This window comes from Barbatula barbatula (genome assembly GCF_947034865.1).
Source record: "Barbatula barbatula genome assembly, chromosome: 19".
Classification (NCBI taxonomy): Eukaryota; Metazoa; Chordata; class Actinopteri; order Cypriniformes; family Nemacheilidae; genus Barbatula; species Barbatula barbatula.
The window spans coordinates 19,883,827-19,904,874 of NC_136782.1; the positions used below are offsets into that span (position 1 = coordinate 19,883,827).

At 36.7% G+C, this 21,048-nt stretch overlaps 1 protein-coding gene across 1 annotated transcript in view; it reads right to left on the reverse strand.

Moving 5' to 3' along the window:
• Positions 1 to 398: 398 nt before the first annotated feature.
• LOC306908601 (uncharacterized protein) overlaps positions 399 to 21,048 on the reverse strand; it is a 78,452-nt gene continuing 57,802 nt past the window's right edge. The window contains exons 29-43 of the mRNA XM_079481631.1: positions 19,588 to 20,061; positions 17,936 to 18,367; positions 13,408 to 13,881; positions 10,445 to 10,918; positions 8,338 to 8,769; positions 5,379 to 5,852; positions 3,531 to 3,983; positions 3,051 to 3,308; positions 2,726 to 2,971; positions 2,391 to 2,636; positions 1,976 to 2,233; positions 1,566 to 1,871; positions 1,215 to 1,472; positions 1,010 to 1,093; positions 399 to 932 (exon numbers count right to left, since the gene is read on the reverse strand). Coding sequence (XP_079337757.1) covers positions 866 to 932; positions 1,010 to 1,093; positions 1,215 to 1,472; positions 1,566 to 1,871; positions 1,976 to 2,233; positions 2,391 to 2,636; positions 2,726 to 2,971; positions 3,051 to 3,308; positions 3,531 to 3,983; positions 5,379 to 5,852; positions 8,338 to 8,769; positions 10,445 to 10,918; positions 13,408 to 13,881; positions 17,936 to 18,367; positions 19,588 to 20,061 — 4,936 coding nt within the window. The 3' untranslated portion in view covers positions 399 to 865. The remainder of the gene's footprint in view (positions 933 to 1,009; positions 1,094 to 1,214; positions 1,473 to 1,565; positions 1,872 to 1,975; positions 2,234 to 2,390; positions 2,637 to 2,725; positions 2,972 to 3,050; positions 3,309 to 3,530; positions 3,984 to 5,378; positions 5,853 to 8,337; positions 8,770 to 10,444; positions 10,919 to 13,407; positions 13,882 to 17,935; positions 18,368 to 19,587; positions 20,062 to 21,048) is intronic.

Here is a 21,048-nt window from a genome sequence, read left to right on the forward strand (position 1 = left end):
AAACACATGCTATGAACCCACAATTACGCAAAGATTCAGTTTGTTTTTCTTTTGATACGGTGAGCATCACTGATGCTTTTGTACAGTAGTTAAACACCATTATGTCTTTATCAGAAGTCTAGTTCATGATGGTCGGTAATGATGTAGAATTGGCCTGAATTACAAGCAACGCATGAAGGTTATACAATATAAAAAAGGGTGAAAACACAGAAGACAAACACACAGATTCAGACACACGCACACACAAAATCACAGAGAACCTCACAGCCAAGATGAGAAGAGAGAGAAACACAGGTCAAATTTTATACAGACACATCTAGTACATCAGTTGTTATCAGAAGTGTTCCTTGATTTTTTTCATTCTAGGTATTACAACTGACCGGATGCCCGAGAGCGTAGTGAACATGAAGGATTTATTGAACAGAGGATGCTCTTTTATTTTCAGTTATTTTTTATTTCAGTATCGATGTCATGAGATATATTATATTTACAAGCATTTTATCTCATAGAAACCACAGATTTTTGTATTAAAAGTAATTGTCTTAGTTATGATAACCTACAAACATCGATAGTGTAGAAAACACTTATATGGGTATGTAGTGTTTCAGCTCTGTCATTCTAAAGATGCTATCATGCAGTCATTCCCAACCTCTTAATTTATAAATCATTATTATAAGCTTACCGTTAAGATGATTATGAATCAGTTTTCGAAATAGTTTTCGTACTATTGACTGATTTTTGTTATTTTAACTTTTTTTACTGATTGCATCTGAAATGTATTCACAGGTTTTATACAGAGGTACACATTCAAATATGTGATTTATTTACATCCTCTTGATGACACAAGAGTTACAGTTCAGAGTCTTCACCATATTTCAAATCTCTTGTCTTTGATAAACTGCGTTCTGTCTTTGATTTTGTTTCCAAAGAGTCTGCAAATACAAAATACAAGTCTCATTAGCAAAATTACACTGATAACACAACCACACAAACACACATACACACTTACCGTACTGTCTGAATATTGTTGTGAGTAGAAACAACACTGTGGATTCTGTTTGCAAGTTCATCAGTAATACAATTGAAACTCAGACTGAAAGAAACAACGAAATGATAAGATTAAAAAATTAATAAAGAAATTCAACATAAAGTGCGTGTGATCATTTAATCTATCATCATTTGTGTCTGTATTCCTGATGTGATCTTTAACTCACTCCAGAGTCTGAGTCTTGTGTAGATGTGGTAACAGTGTCTCCATGTATTGATCGGTGAGTTTACAGTGACTGAGGTCCAGTTCTGTCAGTCCATCAGAATATTCCAGAAACACCTCCAGCTGTTCACAAGCTCTCTGATCCATCTGAGTGTGACTGAGGTCCAGCTCTCCTCCTAAAGCCTGTGAAAGACTCTCAGACCCTTTCTCTGCATCTTCACTAACACAAGTCAGAAACTGTAGCAGTAGATCTTTCCTGCAGCTGAGAGAGAAACAGATAAACAATAAATCAATCAGTTTAATCCTTGATGTATATGAACACATTTTCCTTATATAGAGTGTTATACATCATTACCTGAGCTGGACTTGAGACAGAACTGGCAGAAGTTGTTTCAGGGCCGTATCACAGACTTTACAGTCCTCCAAAACCAACTTCACAACACTTTTGGTTTTCTGAAGCACAGATGAGATCATTCTACAGTCTTCATTGGTCAGATTTAGATGGTTCTGGTTCTCCTGTGTGACTGTCAGATCCAGAGCAGAGCAGCAGGAGAAATCCAGTTTGTTTTGAAGAGCAGAGAGCAGAAGATCTGTTGCCTCCTGTTGATCATCAGAGGAACTGCAGCAATGAAGCATCTTCAGCAACAGCTGCCTGTCAACACTGATACAAACACACAAATAAACACGGTTAACAAACACACAAATACATTCACCAGCTCTCTCCGTTATGATGTCTATTATGATAAAGCTGTTAAATAAGATAACCTGAGTCGTGTGACTCTGTTGAGTAGAGGCAGAAAGCTCTTGAGCTCTTCATCTGGGATGGAGGTCCAGAACAGATTGAGTTTGAGCGTGTTGCAGTGCTGTAGAGTGAAGCGCAGAGCTGCACACTGAACTGAATCCAACACTCGGTCTTTCAGGTTGATGTCATTCTCCGCTGAGCTCAACAGACCGGACACATACTGAGGAGAGCGACTCTCATAAATCTCCATAATGATGGACAGAATAAAACTGGGGCTCAACCTATAGAGAATAAAAACAATTCATAACGGCACTGAACAAATACACATCCCCAAATGAAAAGGTAAACTACACATTTCCTAAAAGACAAATAATTGCAAAGTTATTCATCCTAAAACACATTTAAAAACCCAGATTTCTTCTAAAATAATTATTTCACCTTTTCAACTGGATTCTGTCTAACCGTGGCACAAGTTCTCTTATGTTTTCACAAGAGATTTGACTTTTTCTTAAGTTCACTTTAAAATGAACAGCTTGGTTTTGGAGCAGATACTGAATCTCTTTCCAGGTCAGTGAGCAGGAGGTCAGATCTTCAGACACCTTCTCCAGAAAGCAGCGTGTCAGATCATCATCTTGTGCTTCACACACCACTGACACCAGCTGCTGAAGAGTCTGTGTAGAGAACCTGAACATACACACAGAACAGGACTTTGTCAGCTTGTAAAACAATCCGGTTCATTTAGCAAAAACAATTCAACAGTGCTGAACACAGACCTGATAGTCTGGAGTCCCTGAAGACACAACAGAGCAGTGACAGACACGGCCTCTAGTGAACATTCAGTAAGATCCAGACATCTGACAGACAGGCGTCTCAAGAGAGAAGTTAAGCTGCTCACAATCCTACTGTGAGTTCGCTTTGAGTCTTTAGTGACCACTGAAAGCTCCTCTGTGTTCAGTAGAGAATGACCTTTAAATGACCTCAGAGCTCTGACCATCATCATCACCATTCTGTCTTCAAGACTGTTATGAGAAAAAACACACTGAATAAACATTGATGTTTCATCACAGACGGAGATGATGCTGATGATGTTTCTCCTACCTGAGTTTCTTCAGGTGTGTGATGTGTCTGAAGAGTGATCTGACTCCTCTGAGAGAGATGGCTTGTGGTTTTAGAGTCAGGTTTAGTTTGGAGGGTGACAGACTCAATACTCTCCCCACACATCTGCAGGTGCTGCTGGGTAATTTTCCTCTGAGAGTGACTGTAAACATCAGAGCCTGAAGCAGAGGAGTCACCTGATCTCTCTTTACTTTGAGCCCGAACGCTTCACACACCGATGGAATAAACTGATCAGAATTCCTACACAAAGAGAACAGAACTTGATTTCTGACACAGATCTCTGGAACACTTGATCAATCAAAGCCTTCAGCTGTCAAATATTCTTTGTATAACATTAATATAATTTTATATTTGACTGCAGATTTATCCCTTACATAACAGATATAAAATATGCATATTATTCTGCACATTAGATTGTATGAGGCACACAAATGAAAAGCAGTATTAACTCTCATTACAGACCTCAATTCAGAGATGTACGGCAGACACTGGAGGAATCCTCTCACTTCACTCTCTTCATGTGTCCAGTCTCTCAGCTCTACTGGTTTCTTCTCTGTTTGGAGTTTCAGCACTTCTAGGAGGATGGAGCTCTTTCTCTCTGAGAGGTTTATGATCCAGACTTCAGGAGATGACTGATGATATATTGACTGTAATGCTGGTAGGACACTTCTGCCTGTTTCACTCTCATAGTTCTTCACATGTGACCACAGATCCAGCAGAAAATCACACTGTTCAATCTGAAACTCATCATCTTCATCATAATAATATTTATTAAAGGGGAAAGTTGTGTAGTTGCACACAGATGTTAATAGTTCAGTGTATTTTTCTCCTGTATCAGTTTCACACTCTAGTGATGCAGTGAACAGATTCACAAGGAACTGGAAACACTCGTCCTGATCGTCTAACAGATAAAATCTGTAAAGACAGAAATATAATCATAATGTTAATGTCTAGTGCTGGATCATTGAAGAGCTTTTAAAAACCTGAATTTCAAGTGGTTCAGTTTAGACTCTTCACACATTCCTCCAACAGCGAAAAAGTAGAAATGGTCTTGAAGGAGTAGTTCACCTTCATAATGAACATTCTGTCATCTTTTACAGACCCTCTTATCATCTCAAACCTGTACGACTTTCTATCTTCTGCTGTACACAAAAGACGATATTTTGATTCAAGTTAGAACAGAACAGACCACCATCACATCTATTGTAACCAATGCAAGTGGTTGGCTGTTGGGGGCTGTTATCAACATTCTTCAAAATATCGTATTTAGTGTTCTGCAAAAGAAAGAAAGCCATACAGGTTTGAAATGACAAGAGTGTGAATAAATGATGACAGAAAGGTGAACTACTCCTATAAATATGTATTTTCATGTTGTACATTATCTTATGATGAATTAATGCGGTTTTTCAAACCAACATAGATACTGAACTTGTTATTACAGTAAATAAAACTTCAGTGCCTTATGAGGGCTGTCAGACCCAAAGATGATTTTAATGAAATGCTTTCTCTCCTGTCTCGTCATTTGGCCCCGCACCTCTCGTTTCTAGTATAGCTTTCCTCCCGTGTCTCATTACCCACACCTGCCCATCGTTATCTCCTTTGTTAGTCTCCCTATATAATACCCTCTTGTCTATTGTCTTGTGCTCGTTCGTTGTACATGGTTCCTGCCCTGTACGTAGAGGTCCTTGTCCTTGTCCCGGTCCGCTGTATGTATTTGTTAGAATAACCCAGTGTTTGGTTATTTTTGCCCCCCATGTGGGAAGTATTTGTTTTGTTATTTATTTTTAAAGTCTGTTACCCCGTATTGCTGCCTGCGCTTGGGTTCTTCATTATACGTTTCGTGACATACATAAATGAATATAATAATACACGCATAAATAAATACAGGAAAAAATAATTAAATCGATAAATACATGTAGAAATACAGAAGTAACTGTATTACAAAAAATTGTGCAAAGAAAGAGGTGATATCATGTGAACCGTGATTGGTAGAAGATGATGTCAGGTGAAACATGATTGGTTAACACCATGATAATGACTTGAGGTTTCTGTATAAAGTATGAAGTCAGATGTGTGTTTGTTTGACAGCTTCAGATGAATCTGTGTGTCTCACTTTGTTTGTCTGGGCAAATAAAGTTAAAACTCTTGGGATCTGGAATCCTTGTCTCTGAGATTTATTTCTGCGACGGAAAACAGATTCGCCACAACAACTACAGTTCAGTCAGATTGTTTTATATCTGTATACTGAGATTTCAACACTAAAACAAACTAAATCCACTTCAGGGTGATATTGTACGATAAAACCCTCACCTGAGTTGTGAGATGTACGGCAGACACTGGAGGAATCCTCTCACTTCACTCTCTTCATGTGTCCAGTCTCTCAGCTCTACTGGTTTCTTCTCTGTTTGGAGTTTCAGCACTTCTAGGAGGATGGAGCTCTTTCTCTCTGAGAGGTTTATGATCCAGACTTCAGGATATGACTGATGATATATTGACTGTAATGCTGGTAGGACACTTCTGCCTGTTTCACTCTCATAGTTCTTCACATGTGAACACAGATCCAGCAAAAAATCACACTGTTTAATCTGAAACTCTTCTTCTTCATCATAATTATCTTCTTCATAATCATCTTCTTTAAAGGGGAAAGTTGTGTAGCTGCACACAGATGTTAATAGTTCAGTGTATTTTTCTTCTGTATTTGTGTCAAACTCTGATGCTGCAGTGAACAGATTCACCAGAAACTGAACAGCAGATTCTCTCTTCTCATATAAATCCTTGTTAAATCTGTGGAAAAACACACATTATTATCACATTACTGTCCAGTGCAGGATAATGTGAGATGCTGTGTGTGATTCCTCATTTAAATAAATTATATCTTATTAAAAAAGTCTTTGACAACTGGAGTGACCAAGTCCCATTCAATGATCAGTTCAGTAACAGTTGATATTTGAGGTGTTATTCATTTAGGAGTATAATAATGAAATAGATCGTCTCTTTCTGTTTATTGGATAGATGCTATCGTTTGGATTATTCAGTACATGTGCAACAAAGGTTGAGTGATTTAATTCATGCAAATACGCTGATCTCAAGCGATTCGATTGGTCGGCTTGAACTCCTCCCTCAGGTAAAAATCTCAGGGACAGCATCATGTTTACTTAAAACAAATTCTCTAAATAAATTATTTGTTTTTCTACATTTAACAACTCGAGCTGCAACAGAAGATATAACTTATATTCAAAATATCTTATTTTGTGTTCTGAAGAAGAAAGAAAGCCACACAGGTTTGAAATGACAAGAGTGTGAATAAATGATGACAGAAAGGTGAACTACTCCTTTAAATATGTATTTTCATGTTGTACATTATCTTATGATGAATTAATGCTGTTTTTCAAACCAACATAGATACTGAACTTGTTATTACAGTAAATAAAACTTCAGTGCCTTATGAGGGCTGTCAGACCCAAAGATGATTTTAATGAATTAAAGGCACATCAGTTTTAACTGCTTAAAAAATATACACACGTGATATTGTCCATCTTATTTCAGACAAAAGGAGACAAAAGTGGTCAGAGTATCTGTGAATCATGTGAAACACAGAACTGAATCACCTGTATATTGTATGGAGGACAAGAAATGACTTAAGCATAAATACATAAATGAATATAATAATACACGCATAAATAAATACAGGAATAAATAATTAAATCAATCAATAAATGCGTAAATAAATACAGAAGAAACTGTATTACAAAAAATGGTGCATAGCTCATATTTTTAACAAATTTAATTATTTACGCATTTATTGATTGATTGATTTAATTATGTATACATTTATGCATGTATTTATTTATTATGCATGTATATATTTGTTTATTTATGCGTGCATTAATATATTCATTTATGTATTTATACTCAAGTCCTCCATAATATTGAGTCAAACAACTGCTTCCTATAAAGAAAGATCTTAGTTTTACTACGTCATGATTTGCAAATGTCTGGTATCGACATGTCATTCTCTTTTCTATCATGGAGTATGCACACACGTTGGAAATACATGAAACACCAAGAATAACACAATAATGACATCAGTGAGTGTGTAACGGCCACCTATGTCTAATGTGTATGTACCTTTATGTGACGTCTGTTGTGTATGCACACGTGTCCTGTGTTAGCACGCGGGCAGTTGGACTACAGGTGATAATGTGTGCACTTGTTCCACTTTCCTTCCCCGTTTCTACACCACTATTATAGTGTCCAGGATGCTTAACCGATGGACTTCCTCAGTTATGGCCATCTGTTCCATTTCGTTTTGCGATGCCTTAAACTCTCTGTCTCGCCGTTACAAATGCTCATGATACACAAACTGTTCACACCTGGATGCAAACCACTGCGACTTACAGCACAAGACCTGTTGAACCTATGAGCCCCTGGACTATATTGTGGTTTTTCTATTACAGTATTCATTTTTGTATTATGGTATTGGGTTTTCTAATATAAAATGATACATTTAGTTATAGTATATAACATGTATATAGTATATAATATGTGCTATGGGCCTCATGTATAAGTTTGAACACTTGAACACCGGCACACAAACCAAATATCTTATTACACTAAAACATGAACTGCACGTACACATCAGACACTTTTGTAGACAAGTTTAATTTATCGCTTGCATCCGCAGACCTGGGTTGCCCATTATTACGCTTAACTATAAGCTAGTAATAAAGCCAATAATAAATCATGTATGGTCCGAAAGCCCCTGAAAGGGGTCCAGATAAAGGGAACATGATTTATGTGTTTTTGAGAGGCGCTCGCTACGGTTAAATCCTAGTATGGTAGATAGAAAACATAACTGTAGCAAGCGCAGACCCGACTGAAATATATCAGTAGCGAACGGGAAGGGGACGAACAAAGAAAGAGGTGATATCATGTGAACCTTGATTGGTAGAAGATGATGTCAGGTGAAACATGATTGGTTAACACCATGATAATGACTTAAGGTTTCTGTATAAAGTATGAAGTCAGATGTGTGTTTGTTGGACAGCTTCAGATGAATCTGTGTGTCTCACTTTGTTTGTCTGGGCAAATAAAGTTAAAACTCTTGGGATCTGGAATCCTTGTCTCTGAGATTTATTTCTGCGACGGAAAACAGATTCACCACAACAACTACAGTTCAGTCAGATTGTTTTATATCTGTATACTGAGATTTCAACACTAAAACAATCTAAATCCACTTCAGGGTGATATTGTACGATAAAACCCTCACCTGAGTTGTGAGATGTACGGCAGACACTGGAGGAATCCTCTCACTTCACTCTCTTCATGTGTCAAGTCTCTCAGCTCTACTGGTTTCTTCTCTGTTTGGAGTTTCAGCACTTCTAGGAGGATGGAGCTCTTTCTCTTTGAGAGGTTTATGATCCAGACTTCAGGATATGACTGATGATATATTGACTGTAATGCTGGTAGGACACTTCTGGCTGTTTCACTCTCATAGTTCTTCACATGCGAGTACAGATCCAGCAGAAAATCACATTGATAAAAATGATAATCTTCATCAAAGGGGAAAGTTGTGTAGCTGCACACAGATGTTAATAGTTCAGTGTATTTTTCTCCTGTATCAGTTTCACACTCTAGTGATGCAGTGAACAGATTCACAAGGAACTGGAAACACTCGTCCTGATCGTCTAACAGATAAAATCTGTAAAGACAGAAATATAATCATAATGTTAATGTCTAGTGCTGGATCATTGAAGAGCTTTTAAAAACCTGAATTTCATGAGGTTCAGTTTAGACTCTTCACACATTCCTCCAACAGCGAAAAAGTAGAAATGGTCTTAAAGGAGTAGTTCACCTTCATAATGAACATTCTGTCATCTTTTACAGACCCTCTTATCATCTCAAACCTGTATGACTTTCTATCTTCTGCTGTACACAAAAGACGATATTTTGATTCAAGTTAGAACAGAACAGACCACCATCACATCTATTGTAACCAATGCAAGTGGTTGGCTGTTGGGGGCTGTTATCAACATTCTTCAAAATATCTTATTTTGTGTTCTGCAGAAGAAAGAAAGCCATACAGGTTTGAAATGACAAGAGTGTGAATAAATGATGACAGAAAGGTGAACTACTCCTTTAAATATGTATTTGCATGTTGTTCATTATCTTATGATGAATTAATGCTGTTTTTCAAAACAACATAGATACTGAACTTGTTATTACAGTAAATAAAACTTCAGTGCCTTATGAGGGCTGTCAGACCCAAAGATGATTTTAATGAATTAAAGGCACAGCAGTTTTAACTGCTTAAAAATATACACACGTGATATTGTCCATCTTATTTCAGACAAAAGGAGACAAAAGTGGTCAGAGTATCTGTGAATCATGTGAAACACAGAACTGAATCACCTGTATATTGTATGGAGGACAAGAAATGACTTAAGCATAAATACATTGTCATGATTCTGCCTTCTGTTGTCTTGATTTTCTGGTCTGGGGCAGAATCAAGACAGACTCACGTGTTTTATGTGGAGAGAAACATATTGTCAATCAGGACATAATATGCTTTCTCTCCTGTCTCGTCATTTGGCCCCGCACCTCTCGTTTCTAGTATAGCTTTCCTCCCGTGTCTCATTACCCACACCTGCCCATCGTTATCTCCTTTGTTAGTCTCCCTATATAATACCCTCTTGTCTATTGTCTTGTGCTCGTTCGTTGTACATGGTTCCTGCCCTGTACGTAGAGTTCCTTGTCCTTGTCCCGGTCCGCTGTATGTATTTGTTAGAATAACCCAGTGTTTGGTTATTTTTGCCCCCCATGTAGGAAGTATTTGTTTTGTTATTTATTTTTAAAGTCTGTTACCCCGTATTGCTGCCTGCGCTTGGGTTCTTCATTATACGTTTCGTGACATACATAAATGAATATAATAATACACGCATAAATAAATACAGGAAAAAATAATTAAATCAATAAATACATGTAGAAATACAGAAGTAACTGTATTACAAAAAATTGTGCAAAGAAAGAGGTGATATCATGTGAACCGTGATTGGTAGAAGATGATGTCAGGTGAAACATGATTGGTTAACAATATGATAATGACTTGAGGTTTCTGTATAAAGTATGAAGTCAGATGTGTGTTTGTTTGACAGCTTCAGATGAATCTGTGTGTCTCACTTTGTTTGTCTGGGCAAATAAAGTTAAAACTCTTGGGATCTGGAATCCTTGTCTCTGAGATTTATTTCTGTGACGGAAAACAGATTCGCCACAACAACTACAGTTCAGTCAGATTGTTTTATATCTGTATACTGAGATTTCAACACTAAAACAAACTAAATCCACTTCAGGGTGATATTGTACGATAAAACCCTCACCTGAGTTGAGAGATGTACGGCAGACACTGGAGGAATCCTCTCACTTCACTCTCTTCATGTGTCAAGTCTCTCAGCTCTACTGGTTTCTTCTCTGTTTGGAGTTTCAGCACTTCTAGGAGGATGGAGCTCTTTCTCTCTGAGAGGTTTATGATCCAGACTTCAGGATATGACTGATGATATATTGACTGTAATGCTGGTAGGACACTTCTGCCTGTTTCACTCTCATAGTTCTTCACATGTGAACACAGATCCAGCAGAAAATCACACTGTTTAATCTGAAACTCTTCTTCTTCATCATAATTATCTTCCTCATAATCATCTTCTTTAAAGGGGAAAGTTGTGTAGCTGAACACAGATGTTAATAGTTCAGTGTATTTTTCTTCTGTATTTGTGTCAAACTCTGATGCTGCAGTGAACAGATTCACCAGAAACTGAGCAGCAGATTCTCTCTTCTCATATAAATCCTTGTTAAATCTGTGGAAAAACACACATTATTATCACATTACTGTCCAGTGCAGGATAATATGAGATACTGTGTGTGATTCCTCATTTTAATAAATTATATCTTATTAAAAAAGTCTTTGACAACTGGAGTGACCAAGTCCCATTCAATGATCAGTTCAGTAACAGTTGATATTTGAGGTGTTATTCATTTAGGAGTATAATAATGAAATAGATCGTCTCTTTCTGTTTATTGGATAGATGCTATCGTTTGGATTATTCAGTACATGTGCAACAAAGGTTGAGTGATTTAATTCATGCAAATACACTGATCGCAAGCGCTTCGATTGGTCGGCTTGAACTCCTCCCTCAGGTAAAAATCTCAGGGACAGCATCATGTTTACTTAAAACAAATTCTCTAAATAAATGATTTGTTTTTCTACATTTAACAACTCGAGCTGCAACAGAAGATATAACTTATATTCAAAATATCTTATTTTGTGTTCTGAAGAAGAAAGAAAGCCACACAGGTTTGAAATGACAAGAGTGTGAATAAATGATGACAGAAAGGTGAACTACTCCTTTAAATATGTATTTTCATGTTGTACATTATCTTATGATTAATTAAAGCTGTTTTTCAAACCAACATAGATACTGAACTTGTTATTACAGTAAATAAAACTTCAGTGCCTTATGAGGGCTGTCAGACCCAAAGATGATTTTAATGAATTAAAGGCACATCTGTTTTAACTGCTTAAAAAATATACACACGTGATATTGTCCATCTTATTTCAGACAAAAGGAGACAAAAGTGGTCAGAGTATCTGTGAATCATGTGAAACACAGAACTGATTCACCTGTATATTGTATGGAGGACAAGAAATGACTTAAGCATAAATACATAAATGAATATAATAATACACGCATAAATAAATACAGGAATAAATAATTAAATCAATCAATAAATGCGTAAATAAATACAGAAGAAACTGTATTACAAAAAATGGTGCATAGCTCATATTTTTAACAAATTTAATTATTTACGCATTTATTGATTGATTGATTTAATTATGTATACATTTATGCATGTATTTATTTATTTATTATGCATGTATATATTTGTTTATTTATGCGTGCATTAATATATTCATTTATGTATTTATACTCAAGTCCTCCATAATATTGAGTCACAAAACTGCTTCCTATAAAGAAAGATCTTAGTTTTACTACGTCATGATTTGCAAATGTCTGGTATCGACATGTCATTCTCTTTTCTATCATGGAGTATGCACACACGTTGGAAATACATGAAACACCAAGAATAACACAATAATGACATCAGTGAGTGTGTAACGGCCACCTATGTCTAATGTGTATGTACCTTTATGTGACGTCTGTTGTGTATGCACACGTGTCCTGTGTTAGCACGCGGGCAGTTGGACTACAGGTGATAATGTGTGCACTTGTTCCACTTTCCTTCCCCGTTTCTACACCACTATTATAGTGTCCAGGATGCTTAACCGATGGACTTCCTCAGTTATGGCCATCTGTTCCATTTCGTTTTGCGATGCCTTAAACTCTCTGTCTCGCCGTTACAAATGCTCATGATACACAAACTGTTCACACCTGGATGCAAACCACTGCGACTTACAGCACAAGACCTGTTGAACCTATGAGCCCCTGGACTATATTGTGGTTTTTCTATTACAGTATTCATTTTTGTATTATGGTATTGGGTTTTCTAATATAAAATGATACATTTAGTTATAGTATATAACATGTATATAGTATATAATATGTGCTATGGGCCTCATGTATAAGTTTGAACACTTGAACACCGGCACACAAACCAAATATCTTATTACACTAAAACATGAACTGCACGTACACATCAGACACTTTTGTAGACAAGTTTAATTTATCGCTTGCATCCGCAGACCTGGGTTGCCCATTATTACGCTTAACTATAAGCTAGTAATAAAGCCAATAATAAATCATGTATGGTCCGAAAGCCCCTGAAAGGGGTCCAGATAAAGAGCACATGATTTATGTGTTTTTGAGAGGCGCTCGCTACGGTTAAATCCTAGTATGGTAGATAGAAAACATAACTGCAGCAAGCGCAGACCCGACTGAAATATATCAGTAGCGAACGGGAAGGGGACGAACAAAGAAAGAGGTGATATCATGTGAACCGTGATTGGTAGAAGATGATGTCAGGTGAAACATGATTGGTTAACACCATGATAATGACTTAAGGTTTCTGTATAAAGTATGAAGTCAGATGTGTGTTTGTTTGACAGCTTCAGATGAATCTGTGTGTCTCACTTTGTTTGTCTGGGCAAATAAAGTTAAAACTCTTGGGATCTGGAATCCTTGTCTCTGAGATTTATTTCTGCGATGGAAAACAGATTCGCCACAACAACTACAGTTCAGTCAGATTGTTTTATATCTGTATACTGAGATTTCAACACTAAAACAAACTAAATCCACTTCAGGGTGATATTGTACGATAAAACCCTCACCTGAGTTGAGAGATGTACGGCAGACACTGGAGGAATCCTCTCACTTCACTCTCTTCATGTGTCAAGTCTCTCAGCTCTACTGGTTTCTTCTCTGTTTGGAGTTTCAGCACTTCTAGGAGGATGGAGCTCTTTCTCTCTGAGAGGTTTATGATCCAGACTTCAGGAGATGACTGATGATATATTGACTGTAATGCTGGTAGGACACTTCTGCCTGTTTCACTCTCATAGTTCTTCACATGTGAACACAGATCCAGCAGAAAATCACACTGTTTAATCTGAAACTTTTCTTCTTCATCATAATTATCTTCCTCATAATCATCTTCTTTAAAGGGGAAAGTTGTGTAGCTGCACACAGATGTTAATAGTTCAGTGTATTTTTCTTCTGTATTTGTGTCAAACTCTGATGCTGCAGTGAACAGATTCACCAGAAACTGAGCAGCAGATTCTCTCTTCTCATATAAATCCTTGTTAAATCTGTGGAAAAACACACATTATTATCACATTACTGTCCAGTGCAGGATAATATGAGATACTGTGTGTGATTCCTCATTTTAATAAATTATATCTTATTAAAAAAGTCTTTGACAACTGGAGTGACCGAGTCCCATTCAATGATCAGTTCAGTAACAGTTGATATTTGAGGTGTTATTCATTTAGGAGTATAATAATGAAATAGATCGTCTCTTTCTGTTTATTGGATAGATGCTATCGTTTGGATTATTCAGTACATGTGCAACAAAGGTTGAGTGATTTAATTCATGCAAATACACTGATCGCAAGCCCTTCGATTGGTCGGCTTGAACTCCTCCCTCAGGTAAAAATCTCAGGGACAGCATCATGTTTACTTAAAACAAATTCTCTAAATAAATGATTTGTTTTTCTACATTTAACAACTCGAGCTGCAACAGAAGATATAACTTATATTCAAAATATCTTATTTTGTGTTCTGAAGAAGAAAGAAAGCCACACAGGTTTGAAATGACAAGAGTGTGAATAAATGATGACAGAAAGGTGAACTACTCCTTTAAATATGTATTTTCATGTTGTACATTATCTTATGATGAATTAATGCTGTTTTTCAAACCAACATAGATACTGAACTTGTTATTACAGTAAATAAAACTTCAGTGCCTTACGAGGGCTGTCAGACCCAAAGATGATTTTAATGAATTAAAGGCACATCAGTTTTAACTGCTTAAAAAATATACACACGTGATATTGTCCATCTTATTTCAGACAAAAGGAGACAAAAGTGGTCAGAGTATCTGTGAATCATGTGAAACACAGAACTGAATCACCTGTATATTGTATGGAGGACAAGAAATGACTTAAGCATAAATACTAGGGATGGGGGAATTAACGCGTTAATCTTTGCGATTAATTTTAGATGTTTAACGCGTTAAAAAAAAATAACGCAATTGACGCAGCACTTTTTTTTTTTTTTTTTGCCTCGATCGTTTCCATGACTTCCTATTGCTTATTGTGAATGTGCCGAACAGTCACCCTTTCATGATGGAGATGAACAAGGATGGAGTTTTAGGAGGAATGTTTACATTTAAAAAGATGCCGGATGGCCTGTTTGATAAAACAAAGATGGTGTGTACGATTTGCAAAGCTGAATTTAAATATTATAGAAGCAATTCGTCTTTAATCTACCATTTAAAAGCAAAGCACCCAGGTGCTAGCAACATAACTAGCGAGGCTACAGGAGCGCCTCGCCAATCCACGTTACTGGAGTGCTACAGTAATCGTGGCAGGCCATTGACCAAACCTGTAACTGATCAATTAACCGATGCTTTAGCTAAATGGATAGCTAGAAACTGCCGCCCAGTTAGCATTGTGGAAGACGAGGGACTGAGAGAAATCGTGCAAATTGCATCGGGAGACACGTCTTACAATCTAACCTCGAGAAGAACGATTATGTCGAGAATACACAGTTTGTATGACAGCGAGAGGGCGCGAAGGATGGACATTTTAGAGAAAGCAAAATATGTCGCTCTCACAGGAGATCACTGGACATCGGTGAGCAATGACAACTACTTGGGTGTCACAGCGCACTTCATAGATGAAGAGTGGCAATTGCGTTCGTTTGCCCTTACTGTGAGTCAGACCACAGAGCGCCACTTTGCAGAGGCATGCGCTGAACATTTTTTGGAAGTCGCCAAAGAATGGAAAGTGGAGCAAAAGATAACAACACTGGGGACGGACAGCGCTCGGAACATGACGGCAGCAGCGAGACTACTACCATTTGAGCACCTGCCCTGCACGGCCCACAGTGTGCAAAGAACAATCACGGTTTCTCTTCGCGACTGTGGATTCGACAGTCTTCTGGCCAAATGTCGCAAGATTGTTGGGCACTTTAAGCACAGTCCATCAAATGCTCAGGAATTAGCAGAACAGCAAGTTGCACTTGGACAGAAGCAAGAAACACTTGTACAGGACGTAGCGACAAGATGGAATTCAACCCTAGAGATGGTCATATTGCAAAGACTTATGTTCCTTTTTGAAATTCAACTGGCACTTAAACATTTTTTTTTTAAATATATTGTTGGTGCATAAAGAAATTATTTCTTTTGGCCAATTGGCTTAAGTTCTAAACTGATCTAGACTTTTTGATGACCTTGATGGTTTTAATATTCAACTTTCACTTTGTTTATAATGTTGCTGCACACATTTTATTTGATGGGAACAGCTACTCTGTGGTTCTGTGGAGAGTCTGTTTACAGTTCAAATGTCATTAAAATGTTATGTCATTAAAAACTTTGTGTTGTTTAATTTAATTAGGTGATTCTACATTTAAATATTGATGATAACAAGCTTGGGGGAAAACACAATTAATTGCAATTAATTACAGAAAATGTGCAATTAATTAGTTAATTTTTTTTAATCGATTCCCAGCCCTAATAAATACATAAATGAATATAATAATACACGCATAAATAAATACAGGAATAAATAATTAAATCAATCAATAAATGCGTAAATAAATACAGAAGAAACTGTATTACAAAAAATGGTGCATAGCTCATATTTTTAACAAATTTATTTATTTACGCATTTATTGATTGATTGATTTAATTATGTATACATTTATGCATGTATTTATTTATTATGCATGTATATATTTGTTTATTTATGCGTGCATTAATATATTCATTTATGTATTTATACTCAAGTCCTCCATAATATTGAGTCAAACAACTGCTTCCTATAAAGAAAGATCTTAGTTTTACTACGTCATGATTTGCAAATGTCTGGTATCGACATGTCATTCTCTTTTCTATCATGGAGTATGCACACACGTTGGAAATACATGAAACACCAAGAATAACACAATAATGACATCAGTGAGTGTGTAACGGCCACCTATGTCTAATGTGTATGTACCTTTATGTGACGTCTGTTGTGTATGCACACGTGTCCTGTGTTAGCACGCGGGCAGTTGGACTACAGGTGATAATGTGTGCACTTGTTCCACTTTCCTTCCCCGTTTCTACACCACTATTATAGTGTCCAGGATGCTTAACCGATGGACTTCCTCAGTTATGGCCATCTGTTCCATTTCGTTTTGCGATGCCTTAAACTCTCTGTCTCGCCGTTACAAATGCTCATGATACACAAACTGTTCACACCTGGATGCAAACCACTGCGACTTACAGCACAAGACCTGTTGAACCTATGAGCCCCTGGACTATATTGTGGTTTTTCTATTACAGTATTCATTTTTGTATTATGATATTGGGTTTTCTAATATAAAATGATACATTTAGTTATAGTATATAACATGTATATAGTATATAATATGTGCTATGGGCCTCATGTATAAGTTTGAACACTTGAACACCGGCACACAAACCAAATATCTTATTACACTAAAACATGAACTGCACGTACACATCAGACACTTTTGTAGACAAGTTTAATTTATCGCTTGCATCCGCAGACCTGGGTTGCCCATTATTACGCTTAACTATAAGCTAGTAATAAAGCCAATAATAAATCATGTATGGTCCGAAAGCCCCTGAAAGGGGTCCAGATAAAGGGAACATGATTTATGTGTTTTTGAGAGGCGCTCGCTACGGTTAAATCCTAGTATGGTAGATAGAAAACATAACTGTAGCAAGCGCAGACCCGACTGAAATATATCAGTAGCGAACGGGAAGGGGACGAACAAAGAAAGAGGTGATATCATGTGAACCTTGATTTGTAGAAGATGATGTCAGGTGAAACATGATTGGTTAACACCATGATAATGACTTAAGGTTTCTGTATAAAGTATGAAGTCAGATGTGTGTTTGTTTGACAGCTTCAGATGAATCTGTGTGTCTCACTTTGTTTGTCTGGGCAAATAAAGTTAAAACTCTTGGGATCTGGAATCCTTGTCTCTGAGATTTATTTCTGCGATGGAAAACAGATTCGCCACAACAACTACAGTTCAGTCAGATTGTTTTATATCTGTATACTGAGATTTCAACACTAAAACAAACTAAATCCAATTCAGGGTGATATTGTACGATAAAACCCTCACCTGAGTTGAGAGATGTACGGCAGACACTGGAGGAATCCTCTCACTTCACTCTCTTCATGTGTCCAGTCTCTCAGCTCTACTGGTTTCTTCTCTGTTTGGAGTTTCAGCACTTCTAGGAGGATGGAGCTCTTTCTCTTTGAGAGGTTTATGATCCAGACTTCAGGATATGACTGATGATATATTGACTGTAATGCTGGTAGGACACTTCTGGCTGTTTCACTCTCATAGTTCTTCACATGCGAGTACAGATCCAGCAGAAAATCACATTGATAAAAATGATTATCTTCATCAAAGGGGAAAGTTGTGTAGCTGCACACAGATGTTAATAGTTCAGTGTATTTTTCTCCTGTATCAGTTTCACACTCTAGTGATGCAGTGAACAGATTCACAAGGAACTGGAAACACTCGTCCTGATCGTCTAACAGATAAAATCTGTAAAGACAGAAATATAATCATAATGTTAATGTCTAGTGCTGGATCATTGAAGAGCTTTTAAAAACCTGAATTTCATGAGGTTCAGTTTAGACTCTTCACACATTCCTCCAACAGCGAAAAAGTAGAAATGGTCTTAAAGGAGTAGTTCACCTTCATAATGAACATTCTGTCATCTTTTACAGACCCTCTTATCATCTCAAACCTGTATGACTTTCTATCTTCTGCTGTACACAAAAGACGATATTTTGATTCAAGTTAGAACAGAACAGACCACCATCACATCTATTGTAACCAATGCAAGTGGTTGGCTGTTGGGGGCTGTTATCAACATTCTTCAAAATATCTTATTTTGTGTTCTGCAGAAGAAAGAAAGCCATACAGGTTTGAAATGACAAGAGTGTGAATAAATGATGACAGAAAGGTGAACTACTCCTTTAAATATGTATTTTCATGTTGTTCATTATCTTATGATGAATTAATGCTGTTTTTCAAACCAACATAGATACTGAACTTATTATTACAGTAAATAAAACTTCAGTGCCTTATGAGGGCTGTCAGACCCAAAGATGATTTTAATGAATTAAAGGCACATCTGTTTTAACTGCTTAAAAAATATACACACGTGATATTGTCCATCTTATTTCAGACAAAAGGAGACAAAAGTGGTCAGAGTATCTGTGAATCATGTGAAACACAGAACTGAATCACCTGTATATTGTATGGAGGACAAGAAATGACTTAAGCATAAATACATAAATGAATATAATAATACACGCATAAATAAATACAGGAATAAATAATTAAATCAATCAATAAATACATGTAGAAATACAGAAGTAACTGTATTACAAAAAATTGTGCAAAGAAAGAGGTGATATCATGTGAACCGTGATTGGTAGAAGATGATGTCAGGTGAAACATGATTGGTTAACACCATGATAATGACTTAAGGTTTCTGTATAAAGTATGAAGTCAGATGTGTGTTTGTTTGACAGCTTCAGATGAATCTGTGTGTCTCACTTTGTTTGTCTGGGCAAATAAAGTTAAAACTCTTGGGATCTGGAATCCTTGTCTCTGAGATTTATTTCTGTGACGGAAAACAGATTCGCCACAACAACTACAGTTCAGTCAGATTGTTTTATATCTGTATACTGAGATTTCAACACTAAAACAAACTAAATCCACTTCAGGGTGATATTGTACGATAAAACCCTCACCTGAGTTGTGAGATGTACGGCAGACACTGGAGGAATCCTCTCACTTCACTCTCTTCATGTGTCCAGTCTCTCAGCTCTACTGGTTTCTTCTCTGTTTGGAGTTTCAGCACTTCTAGGAGGATGGAGCTCTTTCTCTTTGAGAGGTTTATGATCCAGACTTCAGGATATGACTGATGATATATTGACTGTAATGCTGGTAGGACACTTCTGCCTGTTTCACTCTCATAGTTCTTCACATGTGAACACAGATCCAGCAGAAAATCACACTGTTTAATCTGAAACTCTTCTTCTTCATCATAATTATCTTCCTCATAATCATCTTCTTTAAAGGGGAAAGTTGTGTAGCTGCACACAGATGTTAATAGTTCAGTGTATTTTTCTTCTGTATTTGTGTCAAACTCTGATGCTGCAGTGAACAGATTCACCAGAAACTGAACAGCAGATTCTCTCTTCTCATAGAAATCCTTGTTAAATCTGTGGAGAAACACACATTATTATCACATTACTGTCCAGTGCAGGATAATGTGAGATGCTGTGTGTGATTCCTCATTTTAATAAATTATATCTTATTAAAAAAGTCTTTGACAACTGGAGTGACCAAGTCCCATTCAATGATCAGTTCAGTAACAGTTGATATTTGAGGTGTTATTCATTTAGGAGTATAATAATGAAATAGATCGTCTCTTTCTGTTTATTGGATAGATGCTATCGTTTGGATTATTCAGTACATGTGCAACAAAGGTTGAGTGATTTAATTCATGCAAATACGCTGATCTCAAGCGATTCGATTGGTCGGCTTGAACTCCTCCCTCAGGTAAAAATCTCAGGGACAGCATCATGTTTACTTAAAACAAATTCTCTAAATAAATTATTTGTTTTTCTACATTTAACAACTCGAGCTGCAACAGAAGATATAACTTATATTCAAAATATCTTATTTTGTGTTCTGAAGAAGAAAGAAAGCCACACAGGTTTGAAATGACAAGAGTGTGAATAAATGATGACAGAAAGGTGAACTACTCCTTTAAATATGTATTTTCATGTTGTACATTATCTTATGATGAATTAATGCTGTTTTTCAAACCAACATAGATACTGAACTTGTTATTACAGTAAATAAAACTTCAGTGCCTTATGAGGGCTGTCAGACCCAAAGATGATTTTAATGAATTAAAGGCACATCAGTTTTAACTGCTTAAAAAATATACACACGTGATATTGTCCATCTTATTTCAGACAAAAGGAGACAAAAGTGGTCAGAGTATCTGTGAATCATGTGAAACACAGAACTGAATCACCTGTATATTGTATGGAGGACAAGAAATGACTTAAGCATAAATACATAAATGAATATAATAATACACGCATAAATAAATACAGGAATAAATAATTAAATCAATCAATAAATGCGTAAATAAATACAGAAGAAACTGTATGACAAAAAATGGTGCATAGCTCATA